The 21,122-nt window shown below is 55.7% G+C and overlaps 1 protein-coding gene across 1 annotated transcript; it reads left to right on the forward strand.

The window, feature by feature from the left end:
• The first annotated feature begins 13,390 nt into the window (after positions 1 to 13,390).
• On the forward strand, positions 13,391 to 17,486 carry B3GNT7 (UDP-GlcNAc:betaGal beta-1,3-N-acetylglucosaminyltransferase 7). The gene is made up of 2 exons (XM_059703509.1): positions 13,391 to 13,543; positions 15,086 to 17,486. The coding sequence occupies exons 1-2, from the start codon at positions 13,533 to 13,535 to the stop codon at positions 16,278 to 16,280; spliced, it is 1,206 nt and encodes a 401-aa protein (XP_059559492.1). The 5' UTR covers positions 13,391 to 13,532; the 3' UTR covers positions 16,281 to 17,486.
• The last annotated feature ends 3,636 nt before the right edge of the window (positions 17,487 to 21,122 follow it).

The following is a 21,122-nucleotide window of genomic DNA, read 5'->3' on the forward strand; positions in this document are numbered from 1 at the left end:
AGAGAGAGATCCTGGGTCCTACTCTCTAGAATCCTGGGTCCCCTGGCTCTAAAATGCCCCCCTGACCCTTCCTGCCCCTCATCTCATCCCCACACTGACCCACTTCTGTCCAGCCCCTCCTCTCTCATCTATGGGGGCTGCTGCCAATGTTCCAGTGACCAGAAAATCAAGTAGAGAGCAGGGAGAGGCCTCCTGGCCCAGGCCCCTCTCTGTCCTGGTACCTCTGGCTCCATGAACTCTCAGAAGAGAGATGGCATCCTGGGTCTAAGGCCAGCCTCAAGCTAAGACCAAGCTGTGATTCAGAACTCCGAGAGGGCAGGAGGCCCGAGTGCTCTCCACAGGGTTCTGTCCAGGGGACACATGCTCAAACCTAAATGTGCAGGAGCCAACTGGGCAGGGCAGGGGCCTGGAACCTGCATTTCTTTTTTAAAAATCCTCATCTGAGGATATATTTTCCATTGATCTTTAGAGAGGGAGTAGAAGGGAGGAAGAAGTGGAGAGAGAGAGAGAGAGAGAGAGAGAGAAACATTGATGTGAGAGAGATATATTGATGGGTTGCCTCGCGCGCACACCCCAACCGAGGCCACGGATCAAGCCTGCAACCAAGGTACATGCCCTTGGGTGGGAATTGAGCCCGAGACCCTTCGGTCTGCAGGAAGATGCTCTAACCACTGAACAACTGGCCAGGGCTGGAATCTGCATTTCTATGAGTGGCCCCACCACATCCGGAGTCCCAGGGCTTTGGGTCTCAATTCAGGGCTCCCTCCTGAGCTCCCCACACTCTGGAGTGCCTCCTGGCTGTGCCTTCCCCACAACCACAAAGTCCCTCAGGGAGCCTGTGTCACAGCCACCCTTTTGTTCTTCTTTTTAACAGCTTGAGTGAGGCACCACTGACATACAGTGCACTGTATGTGTCTCAGTGTCCACGCTGGTAAAGCCTGGTATATGTAGACACCTGTGAAACCATCACCACTAACCACACAGGGGACAGACACATCACCCCTACCTCTGGGGCTGGAACCCCCATGTCCTTTGACCCTGCCAACCTTCCCAAGATTTGACCAAGCCACCACAGGACCCGTTGCTTCTCCCTGACCCCCAGGCAATGGCTCTCTCCCCAGGGACCTCAGCCCTACTTGGGGGACGGGAGGGATCCGGTTTGGTGAGGAAGTGCCCCTGAGCCTTCTGGAAGAACTGCTTCAAACTTTCGAAGGCTCGGGTCCAAGAGGGCCTGTCCCTCTGTCACCAATTGCTGTCCCCCAGCCTGTTGGGTGGTGGCGACCCCAATTTCTGGGTGTCTCATCTTCTACCACCTAGGAGAGCAGGCTGTTTGGGAAACAATGAAGGTGTCATAAAAACAATGCATCAGTGGGGAGTCTTTGGTCATGGATGACAAAAACCAACAACAAAAAATTATTGGTGCCTGTAACCAAATCAAGAGAAGCAGGGCGGCACCAGTTCTCAGGGCCTATATGTTGTCTTTCTAGTGCTGCTGGGACCAGTTACCACAAACTTAGCAGCTGGAAACAACTCAGATTCATTCTCTCAGACTTCTGTAGGTCAGACATCCGAGTTGGCTCAGCCAGTTTCTCAGAATTTTACAAGGTTCAGCTCAGATGTTGGCCAGCTGTGTTCTTATGGGGTGGCCCCGGGAGCTCTGCTTCTACGCTCACTCGGACTGTGGGCAGAATCCAGCTCCTTGTGATTGCAGGACTGAGGCCCATGTCCTCGCGGCCGTCAGCTGGAGGTGGCCCTTACCTCCCAGAGGCCTCCGTCTGGTCTCTGGGCCATGAGTGGGTCCCTATACTTTAGAGCCAGTAAAGGCTCATCAAATCCCTCCCAGGCCTGGAATGTCTCCAACTTTCCCTTTTGCTGCATCTCGGCTGCTTCCAGCCACAGAGGATTCTCCGCTTTCAAGGGCTCTTGTGATCAGATTGGGGCCCTGGACAATCAGGCTCACCACCCTAGTGTAAGGTCTGTAACCTTAATTACATCTGCACCCCTTTTGGCCACAACCTCACACAGCCACAGGTCCTAGGGGTGAGGCCGTGCACATGTTTTTGAGACGGGCCCTATTTGGCCAACCGCAGGGCCTCTAAGCCAGGCTCCGGCTCTTTCAGTTTCTGTTCTCTGAGTGTTTTGTTCTCTCACTGCAGACAGAGGGGTGCATGTGATACCATGTTTCCCCAGTATATTCAGTCGCACCCTCAAAAGCCCTGTGATTAGAGAGCAAAGGAGTGTCCCTCTCTCAGTACCTCTTTAAAACTCCCCAGAGCAGAGCCCACCCCTGACCAGAGCCTGTTGTCAGGGTGGGTGGGGGCATAAGGCACTGTGACAGGCCCAGCCTGAGACTAGAGAAGAGAGGTGCTGGGTACAAACCCAGAGTCTAGAGAGAGGTGCCCACTTGTGGACCCGTCTCCAGGGTGCCTGCTTCAGCCACCTCATCAAGCTCACTGGAATCCCACGAGGCCCATCATCTTATTAACCTTCTTTACCAAGACCAGGACTCAGCTTCACCACTCACCAGCAGGCTGACCTTTCCCTGGGCCTCAGTTGTCTCCTCCAGAAAATGGGAATAATAAAAGTCCTCACCTAGCCAGGCTACCGAGAGCCTCTGGGGAAGCAGACAGAAAGGTATGTGAGAAGAGTCTCTATCGGACTGAGGAGGCCCTAGACTAGAGCCTGGGAGGGACTTGGGACTCTGAGTCTCACTGGCCCCTGCGGCTCTGTCCCCTCGGTGGTAGCAGCACCATGGCGACAGCTGTCCCTCGGCACTGGTGGGAGCGGGGCTGCCCAGAATGCACCTGGCCAGCCTCCGGGCCATGAAAAGGCAGCCATTCAGGGCTGGCTTGGACAAGAGCCAGGTGACGAGAGACAGGAGCCCTGTGCGCCGCAGAGGAAGGAGGCCTCTGCATGGCCTCCCCGTGGGCCAAGCTGCCAGGCTGGGAGGCCCTGCTGGCTCACCGGGGAGGGGGAGGCAGGGGAAGGAAGACTAAGCTAGTGTTTGAGGCCCAGGGGCTGAAAGGAGGCTGTGTGTGCCCAAGCCAGCCGCCTGGAGGGCGGAGATGTGAGTCACTGGTGGCCTGGGGAGAGGGGGCAGCCCAGCTGTCCAGGACGAGGGGGCACAATGCCCACCCTCATGTGAATGCGTGTCAGTGTGAGTTTGAATGCGTGTTCTGGGGGTGGGGCCGGGGCTTTGCAAATCTGTCTATGCCGCCCAAGGCTCCCTGAGGTGGGCACACCCAGTCATCTTCTGAATGTGGCCAAGTTCAGACTGCTCTCCTCCCTGCCGGGTCTCCTCCAGGCAGCCAATGCTGGTAATTCATTCCCTGGGCTATTTAAAGACAGTCACCGGCGCTTCCCCTCCCCTGTGATGCCAGGATCGAAGAAAGGCCTGTCCCTGCCCCCAGGTTGTGTCCAGTGTGGTGGGACCAGTAGAGGAGGGACAGACATGATGCCAGCCAGGGGAGGGAGCACCTACTCCAGAGTTGGGGACATTTGAGGTGGGTTTTGAAAGATGAGCAGGAGTTCATTCAACTTAGAAGTGGGGAGTGCATTTGAGCAGAAGGAAGCTGGGATCTTGATGAATGGGAGGAGAAAGCCAAGGTGGCTAGCGTAGGGGTGGGGGTACATGTGGGTGTGGGGAAGTGTCCGAAGCAGGGGTGGACACAGGCTTGAGGACCAGGAGCAGATCAAAGAGGCCACTCATGGATGCAATAGGGGTCTGCCTGGTCCCGAGCCCATTCCCAAGTTCCCAAGGGCCCACCACGCAGGGTTTTACCAGTAGCAGATGAGCTGGTGGTTGAGAGGAGCCCCTCCCCCCTGGGAAAGGCCGTAGGGGTGTGTGTGTGTGTGTGTGTGTGTGTGTGTGTGTGTGTGTGAAGGTGTTTATCTCTCTGGATGTGTCTGTGTGTGTGATGAGTATCTGTGTTTCTGGATGTGTCTAGGTGCGCGTGTGCATTTCTCTGGAAATGTGTATTTGTGTGTGTGTGTGTGTGCACTTCTCACTGGGTGTGCCTATCTCTTGTGCGCATGTGTGTATGACTGTGAGTGTATGTGTGTATCTCCCTTGAATATGCGTGCTTCTGTGTAGACGTGTCTGGGTGTGTCTGACCTACGTGTGTCTGAGTGTTGTATGTGTCTCTGAATGTGAGCTTGTCTGTGTGTATGTCTGTCCCTGGGTATGGGTTTAAGTGCCTGGGCCTATGTGGCCTATGTCTGTGTCACTTGCACACCTGTGTGGTTCTGTGTGAGTGTGTGTTTGTCTCTCCTCTCTGTGTGTCTGTGAGAGAGTGTGTCTGTGTGAGTCCAGGGCAGCGCTTGGGGAGCGCTCCTTCCACTCCTGCCTAGCTTCTCCACCCAGCTTCCTCCCAGCCCACAGACGTGGTTCCCTGGCCTTTGGAACCCTGGCTTCTCTTTTCTGATGCGCAGCTCCAGCCCTGCCCGACTGGCTCCCACACCTCAAAGTCCTGGGTGGAACTGGCTGCCCCAGATCAGCCAGTGGGAACTTAGGCACAGAAAGGGGGCCAGATAGTCCCCCCTCCACTAGCTAGCCTGGGGCTTCTCTCAGCCTGGGGCTCCTCTCAGCCTGGGGCTCCTCTCAGCCTGGGCACAGCCACCGCTCCTGTCTTCTCCCTGCCAGGCCTCCGGCTCAGAGGGTCTGTGGGAGGCTTGGCTGGGCGGGACGACTGGCTGGCATCTCTTCCCTTGCTCTCTTTATTTCCAAATTTTTTAAAAATTGATTTTAAAATCAAGCAGGCAGGGCTCCCCTGCTTCCTCTGAGGGATCTGCCCCCTTCCAGGCAGATCATGTGGGGCTGCTCCTCCCAGGACCTTGCCCCAACTGTTATCGTTGTAATTAGCTACTTAATATTAATAAAGGCAAGAAAGCAAAGTCAGACATTGTAAGCATGGTCACCTGGGAAGCTTCACCAGGAAGCTACAGCTTCACACAGCATTGTTCCTCTAATGGGACTAGCACCCTCCCTCTCCCCCTCCCCCCGCAGGTACTGCATTATTGGGGGGAGAAGGCGGAGATAGGCAAGTGCGCAGTAGAATTCGGGTGGCACAAGGGAGGTGCTTGCCTGTCAGTCTAGCTTGGAGAATAATGGATTGGCTAGAAGGTGCACCCCATCAGAAGTGTGAAATCTTGGAAAGTTCATTGGTTAGTTCGAAGAAGCTCCTGGTTAAACCCCCAAAGAGCCCAGCTACGTGGCTTAGTGGTTGAGCATCAACCTATGAACCAGAAGGTCATGGTTCAATTCCCGGTCATGGCATATGCCCAGGTTGCAGGCTTGATCTCCAGCATGGAGTATGCAAGAGGCAGCTGATCAATGGTTCTCTCTCATCATTGATGTTTCTCTCTTTCTCCCTTCCTCTCTGAAATCAATAAAATAATAATAATTTTTTTAACTCTTCAGTTTCCTCTCTCTTGCTCTGTGACCCTAACTTGCCCATTCCTGGATTCACGTGTTCTCACTCCACAGCCATGTGGCCTTAGCAGCCGCATGACCCATGGCCATGCGGACTCCACATGCAGGCACTAGACTAGACTGGACTTTAACATGGAGCAGAGACGATGGGCAGCGGCTTTTATTCTGGCCCTGCTGAAGACACGTTTGGACTTTTTCCATGGTGGGAGGGAGGGAAATGGAACATTGGAAACCCAGGAGTTTATTTCCACTGAATAAATATTACTCTTCCTCCCATGCAAGTCTCAGGAAATTCTTTTCCTCACAGCATTGCAAGAATTACACTTTCACCGATAACACACCCACAGTAGGAGACACATGACTCAGGCCTGGCCAATCACACTACCCCAACTCCCCTAGACATGATCATTGGTCCAGGTCTGGGCATGAGACTAAAGCAAGACCAATAAGAGTCCTTCCCTGGAATTTTATATATGGAGGTTGGGAAGGGGGAAAACCCCTTTCTTCTGGGGTCCTCAAGATAGAGTTATAAACACCCAAGGCCATCTGCAAGCCTGCCTTTCTCCTAGTCCTCATGGAAGAAGCCTGTGGGTTCAGGAGAGAGGCAAGAGGTGGGTGAACTGCCCTGGCTGGTGTGGCTCAGTCGGTTAGAGCATTGTCCCCTGCACCAAAAGGTGGCGGGTTCAATTCCCAGTCAAGGCACATACCCTGGTTTCAGGTTTGATCCCCAGTCAGGGCAACCAATTGATGTTTCTCTCTCACATCAATGCTTCTCTCTCTCTCCCTTTCTCTCTCTAAGATCAATGAAAAGAAATATCCTCATGTGAGGATTGAAAAAAAATTGTTTTAAAAAAATTTGTTTTAAAAAAATTTGTTTTAAACAAATAAACAGGTAGGTGAACTGTACAGGGAGGTGGGTTGTGGGGAGAGGACAAGAGAGAGCAAGGGAGGAGAACCAAGATGGCGGCATAGGTTAACGCCGGAGTTTGCTGCTTTGAACAACTACTTCAAAAGTGAAACCAAAAAACGGAAGGGACATCACCCAGAACCACAGGAACGCTGGCTGAGTGGAAGTCCTACAACTAGGAGGAAAGAGAAACGCACACGGACACTCAGAGGAGGCGCAGTGCTGAAGTCAAATTCTGAGGTGCGGAGTGCGCGGAGCGGGCCGGCGGCGGAGGGCGCGGCTGTTGTTTTCAATCGGGAGGGAGTCGCAGACTCTGAGCTCCAGATCCGGGCGAGTCTTTAGGGACCCAGACTCAAACGGGAGAAGCGGGACTGTCTGGCTTCGGTCAGAGCCAGTGCAGCTTTCTCTCCCAGCTTTGCAGCGGGTGCTGGGACTCAGAGAGGCAGAGCCCCTGGGGACAGGACTGAGAGCCGCCATAACTGCTCTCTCCGGCCCACCCTGTTGATCCTGTGCGACCCGCCCCGCCCAAGCCCTGCACAGAGGCATTTACCGGATAGCCTCAGGCAAAGGCTAGATTAGCACCTCCCTAGAGGACAGAAGTTCTCTCACTGCTGACACAGCTGATTCTCATAGCCACTTGGCCTGGAGGTCAAACCCTCCCTGGAATTAGCTACAACAATCAAGATTTAACTATAAGACTGCGAACAAAGACCACTAGGGGGTGCACCAAGGAAGCATAACAAAATGCGGAGACAAAGAAACAGGACAAAATTGTCAATGGAAGATATAGAGTTCAGAACCACACTTTTAAGGTCTCTCAAGAACTGTTTAGAAGCTGCCGATAAACTTAATGAGATCTACAAGAAAACTAATAAGACCCTCGATCTTATATTGGGGAACCAACTAGAAATTAAGCATACACGGACTGAAATAATGAATATTATACAGACGCCCGACAGCAGACCAGAGGAGCGCAAGAATCAAGTCAATGATTTGAAATGCGAGGAAGCAAAAAACATCCAACCGGAAAAGCAAAATGAAAAAAGAATCCAAAAATGCGAGGATAGTGTAAGGAGCCTCTGGGACAGCTTCAAGCGTACCAACATCAGAATTATAGGGGTGCCAGAAGATGAGAGAGACCAAGATATTGAAAACTTATTTGAAGAAATAATGACAGAAAACTTCCCCCACCTGGTGAAAGAAATGGACTTACAGGTCCAAGAAGCGCGGAGAACCCCAAACAAAAGGAATCCAAAGAGGACCACACCAAGACACATCATAATTAAAATGCCAAGAGCAAAAGATAAAGAGAGAATCTTAAAAACAGCAAGAGAAAGAAACTCAGTTACCTACAAGGGAATACCCATACGACTGTCAGCTGATTTCTCAACAGAAACTTTGCAGGCCAGAAGGGAGTGGCAAGAAATATTCAAAGTGATAAATACCAAGAACCTACAACCAAGATTACTTTATCCAGCAAAGCTATCATTCAGAATTGAAGGTCAGATAAAGAGCTTCACAGATAAGGAAAAGCTAAAGGAGTTCATCACCACCAAACCAGGATTATATGAAATGCTGAAAGGTATCCTTTAAGAAGAAGAAGAAAAAGGTAAAGATACAAATTATGAACAACAAATACGCATCTATCAACAAGTGAATCTAAGAATCAAGTGAATAAATAATCTGATGAACAGAATGAACTGGTGATTATAATAGAATCAGGGACATAGAAAGGGAATGGACTGACTATTCTTGGGGGGGAAAGGGGTGTGGGAGATGTGGGAAGAGACTGGACAAAAATCGTGCACCTATGGATGAGGACAGTGGGTGGGGAGTGAGGGCGGAGGGTGGGGCGGGAACTGGGAGGAGGGGAGTTATGGGGGGGGAAAAAAGAGGAACAAATGTAATAATCTGAACAATAAAGATTTAATTAAAAAAAAAAAAAAAAAGAGAGAGCAAGGGACCGGGGTTTCCCATCATACAAGCAAATAAATTCCTTTGCTTGAGCTACTTTGAGTTGGGTTTTTGTCACTCACACCCAGGGATACCAGGACACCCTGCCTCAGCCACAGGCCTGGGTCTCCAGGATGTACAGGAATGCCCTGACACGTCTCGTTGTCCCACCCTTTCCCACTCGTTAAGCACCTAGACGCCTCTGCTTCCTCAACTGCCACTTGCTTCATTAGGAAAAGTGAATTCCTCAACTCTCCCCCTCTCTGCCTCCAATTTCCTCCAGAGCTGCCTCCCCATTCTGTTGTCCCTCTCCCCAGGCTCACAGGAGGAAGTGTCCCTCTGCCGGCCCTTGCCCATGGCTGACCAAGGGAGCTGGAATTGGAGGGCACAGTGCCAGTCTTTCCCAAACCTGCCTGTACATCAGAATCATCTGGGAAACTGGAAAAATACAACTTCCCAGGTTCCAACAGACTCTCCGCAGGCAGCCCTGCAATTTTTATTTTGAAATATCCTACTGGTTAGGGCAATGTCACCTTCTTGGTTGCTGGGTCAGTCTTGGCTCGATCAGGATTTGCCCACAGAAGAGCACTTGGGATCTCTGCCAATAGGGCGTATCAGTTGTGTTGCTCATACGCAAATCCTGAAAGGAGACTCTTTTAACTTCCCCCCAGCCTCTCACCCCTTGTGATGGGGGCTTCTCTTTGACCCGATCTGCCATTGGGTGAGGGCCCCTCCCAGACTTCAAACCAGACCACCCATGCTTTGAAAACCCTGTCCTCCCTGCCCCCCAGCTCTTCCCCATCCCCGACCTCTCTGCTAGCTCCTCCTTGGCCCTTTTCCTCCTTTGTGTGCTGCTTCCCCCACCACCACCTTACTCCTTCCTTCTCCCCTCCACTGTGCCTGGGCAGTCCCTCCCCGGGGGCCCTGCAGAAAGGGTCAGGTTCTCTGCAGTGGAGATGGGTGGCCTCCAAGGACCAGACGCGGGTGGAAATGCTAGGCCGCACCCCACACCTCCTTGCCACATGGGATATTACAGTGAAATCAATGCTCCCCTACTTATAGCACCTATTAGCAAGAAGCACAAAACAGACCTCCCACCACTGCCCAGGAGCCCTGGGGAACCCCATTCTCTGTCCCAAAAGCGTCTCTCTGGGCGAATTCAAGGATATAATAGTCCAAGGCTGGCTAACCCTCCAATCAGATCATTGAATGGGGTGTCCTGGACCAACTAGGGAGAGTCCTGGGCCCAGGGCACTGCTCTGCTGAGTTGCTCAGGCTCGGGCAGAGGGGCCTGTACAGTGTTTCTTGCCTGGCACACATCTTCAAGGACATGCTTATCACTAAAGAGAGGTGGCTTCTGACACTCCGGTGCCAGTTGACAGACCCTCTGGTGCAAGTGTAGCCCACCCACTGGTCATGGCCTCCCTGGAGTGCAGGCTGCTGCTCAGGGCAGCTCTCCACCGAGGCCACTGCCCAGCACCACTGAGCACCAGCCTCTGCGGATGGCAGTCTCTCTCCAAGGTGCCAGGGCTCCTCACACCCAGCTTTCTGGTTCTCTCTCCCCCAAGTCAGCCCCACATTGTCTGGTTAAGGAATGACTAAGAGCAACCTCTGGCCCATCAGATGTCTCCCCACACCCAAGGGCAAGGCAGGTCCTTGGTCCCAGGTGAACGTCATTATAATTGCATCAAAGCAGCAGGGTCTGGATTGCCCCAACTGGTTCCGGAGAATGGGTGGTGGCTGATATGGAGACGGTGAGAACAGGGATGGGGAGGAGGGAGAGGGAAAGGGGGTTGGGAAGGGAAAGTAAAGTGCAAAAGAGGTCTAGAGAGGAGAGGAAGGAGGGGAGGGAGGGGGCAGGGGAGGGAGGGGGAGGGGAGAGGGAGGGGGCAGGGGAAGGAGGGGGAGGGGAGGGAGGGGGCAGGGGAAGGAGGGGGAGGGGAGGGGGAGGGGGCAGGGGAAGGATGGGGAGGGGAGGGGGCAGGAGAAGGAGGGGGAGGGGAGGGAGGGGGCAGGGGAAGGAGGGGGAGGGGAGGAGGAGGGGGCAGGGGAAGGAGGGGGGGAGGAGAGGGAGGGGGAGGGGAGAGGGAGGGGGCAGGGGAAGGAGGGGGAGGAGGAGCTTCTTGGGCTTCTCCAACATCAGCCTCCCTGCGTTTCCTTTTCAAAAGCAGAATCTCAATCTGAGGGGATCAGAGGACCCAGCGACACCTACTCCACCACCACCACCCTCTGCAACTTCTGCCTCCTGCCCAACTAGCTTCTCCCATCCCCACCCTCCCTCCTTGGCTATAGACCAGACCACCCCCTATCCCCACCCTACCCCCCACACCCCCGGATCTCCTGGTTCTGTAGCTTCCATCTGCCTTCAGTCCCGACTCAGCTGCCCACGTCCGGACCTTTCCCTGAGCCCACTGGTGAGTGGTGAAGCTGAGTCCTGGTCTTGGTAAAGAAGGTTAATAAGATGATGGGCCTCGTGGGATTCCAGTGAGCTTGATGAGGTGGCTGAAGCAGGCACCCTGGAGACGGGTCCACAAGTGGACACCTCTCTCTAGACTCTGGGATTGCACCCAGCACCTCTCTTCTCTAGTCTCAGGCTGGGCCTGTCACAGTGCCTTATGCCCCCACCCACCCTGACAACAGGCTCCGGTCAGGGGTGGGCTCTGCTCTGGGGAGTTTTAAAGAGGAACTGAGATAGGGACACTCCTTTGCTCTCTGATCACAGGGCTTTTGAGGGTGCGACTGAATATACTGGGGAAACATGGTATCACATGCACCCCTCTGTCTGCAGTGAGAGACAGAAACACTCAGAGCAGAACAGACACAGTGGGGTTGTGGGGTGGGACAGTTTCCATCTACAGACTGACCTCCCCCTTCCCATTGGCCCTGCTCAACCACCCGAGCTGTGGTTTGAGACAATCAGCAGCAATCTGCCAGGGCTCTGCCCAAAAGGAGCCGCTGGTCAGACTGACTGAAAGTTGACTGGGCCTAGCCCTGTCGCACATCCTCCACCCCCAACCCTGTCAGGGGCTGAGTAATTAATTGTCATCCATTCCCCAGTCTGAGTTCCAGCTAGGCACAGATGAAATGAACCCATGATGACAAACTGTTCCTCTCAATGAACCGGATCCCACTGACAAACACCCAGTTGGCCTTGGGCGACTCCCCCCATCACCACCTCCCTGAGCCCTGTTGGGTTCTTTGGCCTTGTGGGTTGGGTTATCAATATTAACAATAATAATATTAATAGCAGCCAGCCTGCTGCGATGCCACCACGTAGGAGACGCTGATCTGCGTATCTCATGTAACTGGTGCTCACAGGGAATTGAGTCTCAAGGGGACAGGCCACCAGCCCCTAGTGCAGTGATGGCGAACCTTTTGAGCTCGGCGTGTTAGCATTTTGAAAAACCCTAACTTAATTCTGGTGCCCTGTCACATATAGAAGTTTTTTGATATTTGCAACCATAGTAAAACAAAGATTTATATTTTTGATATTTATTTTATATATTTAAATTCCATTTAACAAAGAAAAACCAACCAAAAAAATGAGTTCGCGTGTCACCTCTGACATGTGTGTCATAGGTTTGCCATCACTGCCCTAGTGAGAGCCAAAAAGTACAGAGCTCTCCCCTCTGGTCCCCAAACCTGGGCTCAAAACCCCTTCCCAGGGAATAGCTGTGTCTGCCCCTCACCAGGACCTGAGGAGACCCCACAGCTTCTGGGTGAAAGGTCAGTGCTGAGGTAGGGTGGGCTGTCCCCAGCCAGGCCTGGCCCTAGCCCTCCCTCAAGGTCACACTTCCAGGGTGAATGGGGAGAACCCAGAAACCGGGCAGTGAAGTCCCTGGTGCCCCTGGGACAAGTGGTCAATGGGATTATGAGTGGGAAGGTGCTGGTCCCAAGGTTTTCCTGTGGAATTCCTCCTGGAAGCCCCTTCGCATTCCTTGATTGGAGCTCACAACATCCATGAAAATTCTATTGCACTTTGGATTTTTCCACCCTCTCCAAAGGGCCCTGGAGCCTTAAGTCCAAGGCTCATAGGGTTTCGGGGGCCTGGGTCCCAGCTTCAAAGCAGCTCCCTGTCATTGCTGCCCCTAAGACAAGGTCCCAGAGCCTGCTTCCGGAGCCAGGCGGCCTCCTGGGTTTGCTTATTAATTATGGAACCTGGCCTACTGAGCTTCCCCTCCTGGAACCTCCATTTCCTCCTTTGTAACGTGGGCATAACAATAGTATACGCTGCTAGGGTTACGTGAGTCAGCTGAGCAGCAGCCTGGAATTGTGCTTGGCATGTTTTAACTGCATGATGAATGTTAGCTGCTATTTACTGGACTGTGAAATGCTTCCGCTTAGCTCTACCCGCATTTTTCAAGGTCCTACCATATGCGCCGTGATGGGACCTCAGCATGGAACAGGACTAGCACAGGCATCTGGGAGAGCAGGGCAGAGGGCGCTTTACCTGTTAGAAGATTCTGGAAGTCCCCTGGATGGGGCCACCCATCGTCCCAGGCCCCTCCAAGTCTGTCCGGTGCAGCCCGCCCCTAGGAGGAGCGGGCCTGGCACACCCACAAACAGATTAACCTTGGGGACAAAAAGGTTTTGAGTGAAATGTTTGCTGATGGATGAAAAAAGAAGGCGGCTGAGCGGGGCGGACAGGCCGTCCCTTGGTGCAGGGGAGCTCCCCGCGGAGGGAGGGCGCAGGCTCGGAGGGGCTGCTGCCTGGGGGTGCGGAGAAGCCCTGGTCTGCCTCTGCCTCCCGCCAAGGAAAAGTCCAATGGAGCCAGAGGGGCTTGCCCCCGACCCCGGCGCCCCGGCTGCGGGAGGTTAGGGATGGAGGGATGGCGTCCAGGTTCCCACGCATCCAGACGGGTTGGCGACTCCGGGGAAGCTCCACGGGGGAAAGCGCATACCCGGGGCGAAGTCCCGACTCAGCCGCCCACGGTCGGGCCGAGTGACCTCGGGCGACTCTGCGCGCTCCGCAGCCTCGGGTTCCGCCTCCGAGAAACGGGGGGTGATGCTCGCCCGGCCGCAGCGTGGCGGGCGGGGCGCGCGGCGGGCACGGAGGATCGGCGGCGCCGAAGGGGTTAACGCACCTGGGCCGCCGCCCCTCTCGGCCCCTCCTCCGGCCGCCCGGAGGGAAATGTCCGGGTGGGGGCGCGGCCCCGTCCCTGTCCCCGCCTGCCGTCCCCGAGCTGCGAGCCCGGCGCAGCGACCCGCGCTCACTCCGCCGCCGCCCCGGCCCGGGCCGCCATGTCTCTGGGGTGAGTGGGGACCGGGGGCCGTCGGGCTGGGGGGCGGGAACGCCGGGCTTCCCCTCTCCCGGGGGCCGGAGGGAAGGGACGGCAGAGTGGCCCGGCGGCTCCGGGCAGGGGAGATGCCGCGCTGGTGCCCGGGGCTGGGAGCAGTTTCCCCGGGACAGACGGGCTCGCGCGGCGGCGGCCGGAGATGCCCGACGGTGCGCGGCGCCTGGACCCGCCGGTCGGCGGCGGGGGACTTCGAGCCCGTGCGCTCAGCCCTACCCGCGAGGGCCTCCTGCATCTGGGGCGACCCTCGTCCTCCACCCCCAATGGCTCGCCTTCCTCCGGCCCGCGCGCCTCTCCCTTCCTCTCCCTCCCCTCCCCTCCCCCGAAGGACTTTTTCCTACAAACCGAGTGGGACGGTGCAGGTGAAACCTCCCTGTGGTGGAGGGGCCTTGCCGCATCCCTCTCCCCTGGGGTGACCCTCCTGGGGTTTGAGGGGCTTCCTTGAAGCCCCCTGGGCCGAAGAACCAAGCACTCTGCTCCCCCACCCTCCCAGGGTCAGTCTTAGGTCACACCCCCCCAACCCAGTACCTGAGGTGACCCAGTCCTCCCTCCACTCCATGCACAGGAAACCTTGGGACCACATGGGAAGGTGTCACCCCTGTCTCCACAGGAGAGACCCGAGCAGGTGGCCTGGCCACCCCCAGAGTGTGAGCCGAAGAAAGAGGGTGCTGAGTCCAGCCTTCCTGGCAACACTCTAATTTCTGCTTCTGAAATGGGTGGGATAGGGTTCCTGGGCAAGCAGGGTCCTTGGAAGGTGGGGGTCCGAATGTGCTCCCCTCCCAGGGCAGCATAGCATCTCTCCTAGTGTGATGTTAAGGGAAGTGGGGGCCAGACTAGGGGCTTAGGGGGCGATGGTCATGCTAGATGCCCTGGGCTGTTTGCTTTTTGTTGGGTCAGGTGCATGGGTTGGAGGGAAGAGGGACAGGCTTCTTCAGTCCCAAGTTAGAGCCTGCTCCCCCAAGCCCCCCACATAGGCGGAGAGCAGGTCCGTCTCTACTCCTCCCCATGGGTCACCGGAATGGTGCAGAGTCTGCCCAGGAAATTGGAAGTGATGGATGGAGGTGCCTTGCTGCGGGCAGGAACAGGGTAAAGGTCTCCACCAGAGGAGTCCCTGTAGAACCGCTAATCCCTGACTGCACACACACTGCCCTGCCCGGCACTTTGGCTAGAACTCCAATCCACGCTGTCCTCGCTGTCCTCGCTGTCCTCGTTTCAGGGAAGAAGAAATCATGGTTTGGCGAGGTTAAGGGAACCCCGTCGAAGTCATTTAGCTTGTAAGTGACAGGGCAGCCTGACTCCACAGTGGTCTTCTTAGGCTCTATGCTGTGCGGCTCCTTGTCTTGGAGGAGGGAAGTCAGGGTGGGAGAGGAAGCAGAATCCTCCTCCGACCCACACCCAGGACCCATTGCCCCATCTGGGACTATAGTTACACACCAGGGCTGCTGCGAGGGTCATGGGGATTCATCTTTTTCTCTGTTTCCCCCCTCCCCCCACCTCCAGGAAGAGAATTGTCTACAAGAGTGTGTGTCTGTCCCTAGCCCTGCTCGTGGCCATAGCCGTATTCCAGCGTAGTCTGACCCCTAGTCAGTTTCTGCAAGAGCCCCCACCACCCACTCTAGGGCCACAGAAGGCCCAGAAACCAAGTGGACATCTGGTGAACCCCAATGACTTCTGGAAGAGATCGAAGGATTTGGTCTCCCCCGTGCTCATGGCCTCACGGGGCCCTCAGACCTGGGACGTGACCACCACTAACTGCTCAGCCAATATCAACTTGACCCACCAGTCCTGGTTCCAGGGCCTGGAGCCACACTTCCAGCAGTTTCTGCTCTATCGCCATTGCCGATACTTCCCCATGCTGCTGAACCACCCGGAAAAGTGCAACGGTGACGTCTACCTGCTGGTGGTCGTCAAGTCGGTCATCACGCAACATGACCGCCGGGAGGCCATCCGCCAGACCTGGGGCCTGGAGCAGGCGTCGGTGGGCAGGGGCCAAGGTGCCAGGCGCACCCTCTTCCTGCTGGGCACAGCCTCCAAGCAGGAGGAGCGAGCCCACTACCAGCAGCTGCTGGCCTATGAGGACCGCCTCTATGGCGACATCCTCCAGTGGGACTTTCTTGACAGCTTCTTCAACCTGACCCTCAAGGAGATCCACTTTCTCAAGTGGCTTGACATCTTCTGCCCCAATGTCCGCTTCATCTTTAAGGGCGATGATGATGTCTTCGTCAACCCCACCAACCTGCTGGAATTTCTGGCTGACCGGCGGCCAGAGGAAGACCTGTTTGTGGGTGACGTCCTGCAGCACGCTCGGCCCATCCGCAAGAAAGACAACAAGTACTACATCCCTGGGGCCCTGTACAGCAAGGCCAGCTACCCTCCCTACGCCGGCGGAGGCGGCTTCCTGCTGGCCGGAGGCCTGGCCCGGCGCCTGCACCACGCCTGTGACACTGTGGAGCTTTACCCCATCGATGACGTCTTCCTGGGCATGTGCCTGGAGGTGCTGGGCGTGCAGCCCGTGGCCCATGCGGGCTTCAAGACTTTCGGCATCTCGCGGAACCGCAACAGCCGCATGAACAAGGAGCCCTGCTTTTTCCGCTCCATGCTGGTTGTGCACAAGCTGCTGCCCTCTGAGCTGCTGGCCATGTGGGGGCTGGTGCACGGCAACCTCACCTGCTCCCGCAAGCTCCAGGTGCTCTGACCCCGGCCGGACCACCAGCACCAGCTGGAGCTGCAATGCCGGGGCGGATGGAGCCTTGGTCCCCCGCAGGGCAGTGGAGGGTCTCGATCTGGGCCTTGTGTGCTCCTGGGTGTGGGGGGCACAGGTAGCCGGGGGCCTCCCTGTGTGGACCCTCTCCAGAGAGCGGAGCTGGGGCCCAGGAACGCTTGGAACGGCCCAGCCTGGAGAAGGTCCTCTGGGGAGCGAGGCTGCTGGCAGCCCTCCTACCTGGGTTCATTGCCTCACTCCCTCTGACCCGGTGGGAGGCCCTGGTGGCCTCTGAAGGAACCCCATGCTCAGGTACCTGGGCGAGGCCAGGCCCTGGATGGCTCCGTGGCTGCCCTCTTGATTCACAGAAGGTTCTTCTCCTGTGAAATGCCTCAGTCTCCCTGAGGACCCAAGCAACCTTTTCAGGAGAAGCTCAACCCTGTGCAGGCTCACAGTCCCCCCACACCCACTCTGTGCTCCTTGGTCTCCTGGAGACAGAGCCTCAGAACCCCCTGGGCACACCCTCTCTCCCCCCAGACCTGCCTGGAGTTGGCTGTTCAGCCCCCTCTTCTCCCAGGTGGCTTCAGTCCTGGCTGCGTCCTGTGATGCCCCGACCGGCCCCTGCCTGGAAGAACCTACCCCTCTGACTACCTCAGCGATCCTCAGAACCTCCGGATGGCAGCAGCCCCCACCCCTGACGCAGGGCTCTGCCCCCCAAGTCACGGTGCTGCCCAACCAGCCCCAGCCACGTGCCCTCCTGCGGCCCCACTGAGGTCTGACTCCCTGGTGGAAACCACCCGGTTTGACCCTGGAAGTGAACATACCTCTATCACTGTGAAGTTCTATTTATGAAGAATTTGGAGGAAGAAGGCGCCAGGCCTCAAGAGATGGCGGTGTTCCTCCCTTCCCTCATTCCAGCAGGACAACTCCTCCCTGGGCCACCCTGACCCACCCCCAGGGCACCCCAGTGCCTGGCACAGCCCCCGCCAGAACCCTGCTGCTCCAGGGCCGGACAGACCAGCATCTGCTCCTGTGAAGGCAGGGCGTGTCCCTTGTGGGCCGCCCCGCCCAGGGTCAGGGGTCCTTGGGGTGGGTGCAGAAGGATGTCACCTCGTATCTCGGGGTAAAGTCACCTGGGAAAAGAGTGAGGAATTAACTGTTTTCTCAATAAAAGGGGATTGGGTTTTTTCTGCCGTGAAACTTCCTGTTCCCATTCCCATCAGAGGGCCTGTCGGGGCCAAGTTGCCAGAGATTTCTGAAGACACAGCTTGTTCCTTGTTCTTGGCTGGTGGGTACACAAGGACCCCTTGAAGGGCCTCAGAGGGAGGTGAGTGCCAGGAGGAAAGGAGAGGCCACAGGGCTGGAGTCAAAAAAGATGTTCCCTGGACTGTTGGGGGGCGGGGGGGTACAGAGTGGGGGAGGTTTGAGCTAACAGCACATTCCCACGGAGGGCAAGGCCAGAGCTGATAGTGAGGTTGTTACAGGGAGTGGGGTTGGGTGGGGGCATGCAGGGGCTGGTGAGCTCCCTCATGGCCCTTCTTGATAAGGTTGACCAGAAGCACTGAAACAGGGGCTGGTTGGGGCCGAGAGGGGTCTGGTGTTGGGGGAACCGCATGGTGTGGCCTCAGCCACTTACCTCCAGGGTGGGGAGAGCAGCCACCCAGGGAGAAGGGTCCTGGGGCTGTAATCGGCAAGCAGCATATCCCTTCCTGCCTGTGCCCAGCTCGGTCATTGCAGCGTGGGCCTGGTGCCCCAAGAGTCACTCATGGCTCTCCCCCAGGTGAGTGATAGAAATGGCTGGATCCTAACATAACACATGGAGGGAGGCACAAGACTAAATGGACGTCATCCTGGTGGGGGGGGGGGGGGGGCAGGGCCTGGGTCTAAGCCCTTGGAGAAGAAAAGGGAGCATTGTTGAAAGTATTTCTTCCTCAGCACAGATCCCCACCTTGGTCATCTGGCAACGTAATTTGCAGTGCCCCTGGTTTTAAAAAATTAAGAATTTCAAGATCACTACAGCTGAGACCTAGCCAGTTTGGCTCAGTGGATAGAGTGTTGGCCTGTGATCTGAAGGGTCCCAGGTTCGATTCCAGTCAAGGGCACATGCCCCGGGAAGGAGGCAGCCAATCAATGATTCTCTCTCATCATTGATGTTTCTCTCTCTCCTTCTCCCTTCCTCTCTGAAATTAAAAAAAAAAAAAAAAAAAATCACTACCGCTAGCTGAGAGTTAAGTCAAGGCGGGCCCCTTCCAAGGTGGGGGCGGGGGGAGCCTTCCAAGGCGGGCCCTGTGACTGCACACGCCCTGCTTGTCCATCACTCACCCACTGAAGCCAGGCCCTGCCAGGGCTGCAGAAAGCAGAGTGAGGCTTTGGGGCCTCTTCCTGGAGCGGAATCCAGTGAGGGCAAGAGCAGGAAGGACAGCCAGGGCACCATGTGGAAGGGGACCACGTGGAAGGGCCACTGACTCAGATAGCGCTGACCTTTCCCATGTTTGTTGTGTTAGGTCTGACCGGGGGCAGCCTTGTGCTCAGCTGCAACCTGAGGAAGAATACACTAGCAGCCCTCACCGGTTTGGCTCAGTGGATGGAGCATCGGCCTGCGGACTGAAAGGTCCCGGGTTCGATTCTGGTCAAGGGCATGTACCTTGGTTGTGGGCACATCCCCAGTAGGGGGTGTGCAGGAGGCAGCTGGTCGATGTTTCTCTCTCATCGATGTTACCAACTCTCTATCCCTTCCTCTTCCTCTCTGTAAAAAAAATCAATAAAATATATATATATATATATATATTTTTTTTTTAAAAGAATGCACTAGCAGTGTTTCTCAACCTTGGCTGCACATTAGAATCACCTGGGAATCTTTTTTAAATCCTGATTTCTGGGCCTCATCCTCCGGAAATTCTGTTTCTTTGTTATGGGGTGAGGCCACAACATTGGTAACAAAGAAACAGAATTTCCGGAGGATGAGGCCCAGAAATCAGGATTTAAAAAAGATTCCCAGGTGATTCTAATGTGCAGCCAAGGTTGAGAACCACTGTTCTAGCAGAAGGAGGGGGCAGGGGGGGCGTGAAGGGGATGAGGTGGGTGTCTGACGGTACTCCTCAGAGGCTGGGGCTGGATGTGTGCCCTTTCCTCTGGGCCAGGGGAGGGCAAACTTTTTGACTCGAGGGCCACAGTGGGTTCTTAAACTGGACTGGAGGGCCGGAACAAAAGCATGGATGGAGTGTTTGTGTGAACTAATATAAATTCAAAGTAAACATCATTACATAAAAGGGTACGGTCTTTTTTTTTTTTTTTTTAGTTTTATTCATTTCAAACTGGCCGGATCCGGCCCGCGGGCCGTAGTTTGCCCACGGCTGCTCTGGGCTGTCTCCAGCTAGTCCCGTTGATGGGCACTTCCTCAGCCTCTGCCCGTGGGGGGGCCTTGCTCCTGACCCCATTTCAGACCTCAGGGGCCCAGGCCTAGGCTGGCAGAGAGGAATGGGCACCAGCTTAGCACAACCAAATGGAAGGAAAGAAAAGAAGGGGGCCAGAGCAGCAAGACCCCCAAGCTGGGGAGCAGGCTTCAGCCCTAGCCCTGACCGCGCACCTGCCTCTTGAAGGAGCAGTGGACATTTGTCTTGTGGAAGAGAATGGAGGGCCAGGCCAGGCTGAGGACACACATGACACCCCAGAAGTGCGAAATAGTGGGGCATCAGGAGGGACAGCCAGCTGTGGACAGTGCTGGAGACGGAAAGGCTGACCTGGGGTGTCCCTGTGAGAAAGGCTCACCTTGCTAAGAGTTAGGGTGCTTTCTGCAGGCCTTGAGGAGCCGTCACAGCTTCCAGAGCAGGGAAGAAACAAGAACAGATGGGGACCCTAGAAACGTCCACACTCCAGTTCCCCATTGGGAGCATGGGGAGGCAGCCAGTCCCAAGTCCCAGGAACATCAGACTGAGAACATAGAACATGGCCCCGAGGCCTGCCCATCACTGTCGCCCAGCTCCTCTTGTCTCCTTAACAGGAAGGGGCCTCCATGAAAAAAGAGGCGAGTGACTCAGAGGAGACTTGCTGGGCACTCCCCATCGTAAGCCTAAGCCAGAATACCCCAGCCGACTGTGGCCTTCAACCAGCTCCTGGCCCACCCAACCCAGCTGACTCTGGTTTCCTCCGGCCGCCTAGGAGTGTGACCTGGCTGCCTCCAAAGACAGCCCTGGCCTTTCCCAGGTGTATTGTGTTAGGTCTGATCAAATAATTGAATCGATACTCCCTCCCCTAGGAACTGATCTTTAGACCACTTCACCAACGACATTCCCTTTTGCTTAGACCACATTTCACTTGCTAAGACCATTATCCTATCCCTCCAGACCTTCCCAGGATCCAGACCCACCCAGAGAATTCTCCACCCAGAAAAAGCCCACCTAGAGTCCTTTAAGATCTCTGATTCCTCTCCCTGGGGGCTGGCGCCATGTGGGGGCTCAGCCCGTCTGGTTTTCCAGATGACCTAATAAATGTATAATCCGTTACCACTTTTGGCCACATGCGGCTCTTTGGCCCCTTGAGTGTGGCTCTTCCACAAAATACCACGTGCGGGCACGCACGTACAGTGCGATTGAAACTTCGTGGCCCATGCGCAGAAGTTGGTTTTCGGCCTGGGCGAGTCTATTTTGAAGAAGTGGTGTTAGAAGAAGTGGGGGGTGTCGGTCGGTCACGACGGGAGACATGGTGCAGGTGGGCCACAGGATACGCAGCGCGGGGGAGGTATTGTTTTGAGGTACGTTCGCTGAGGTTGACCCCTTCCAACTCTCTCATCCACACTCGTCTATCTGAAACAAGTATACAAGACGAGTGTGGGTGGGA

Source organism: Myotis daubentonii, chromosome 7, assembly GCF_963259705.1.
Source record: "Myotis daubentonii chromosome 7, mMyoDau2.1, whole genome shotgun sequence".
Taxonomy (NCBI): Eukaryota; Metazoa; Chordata; class Mammalia; order Chiroptera; family Vespertilionidae; genus Myotis; species Myotis daubentonii.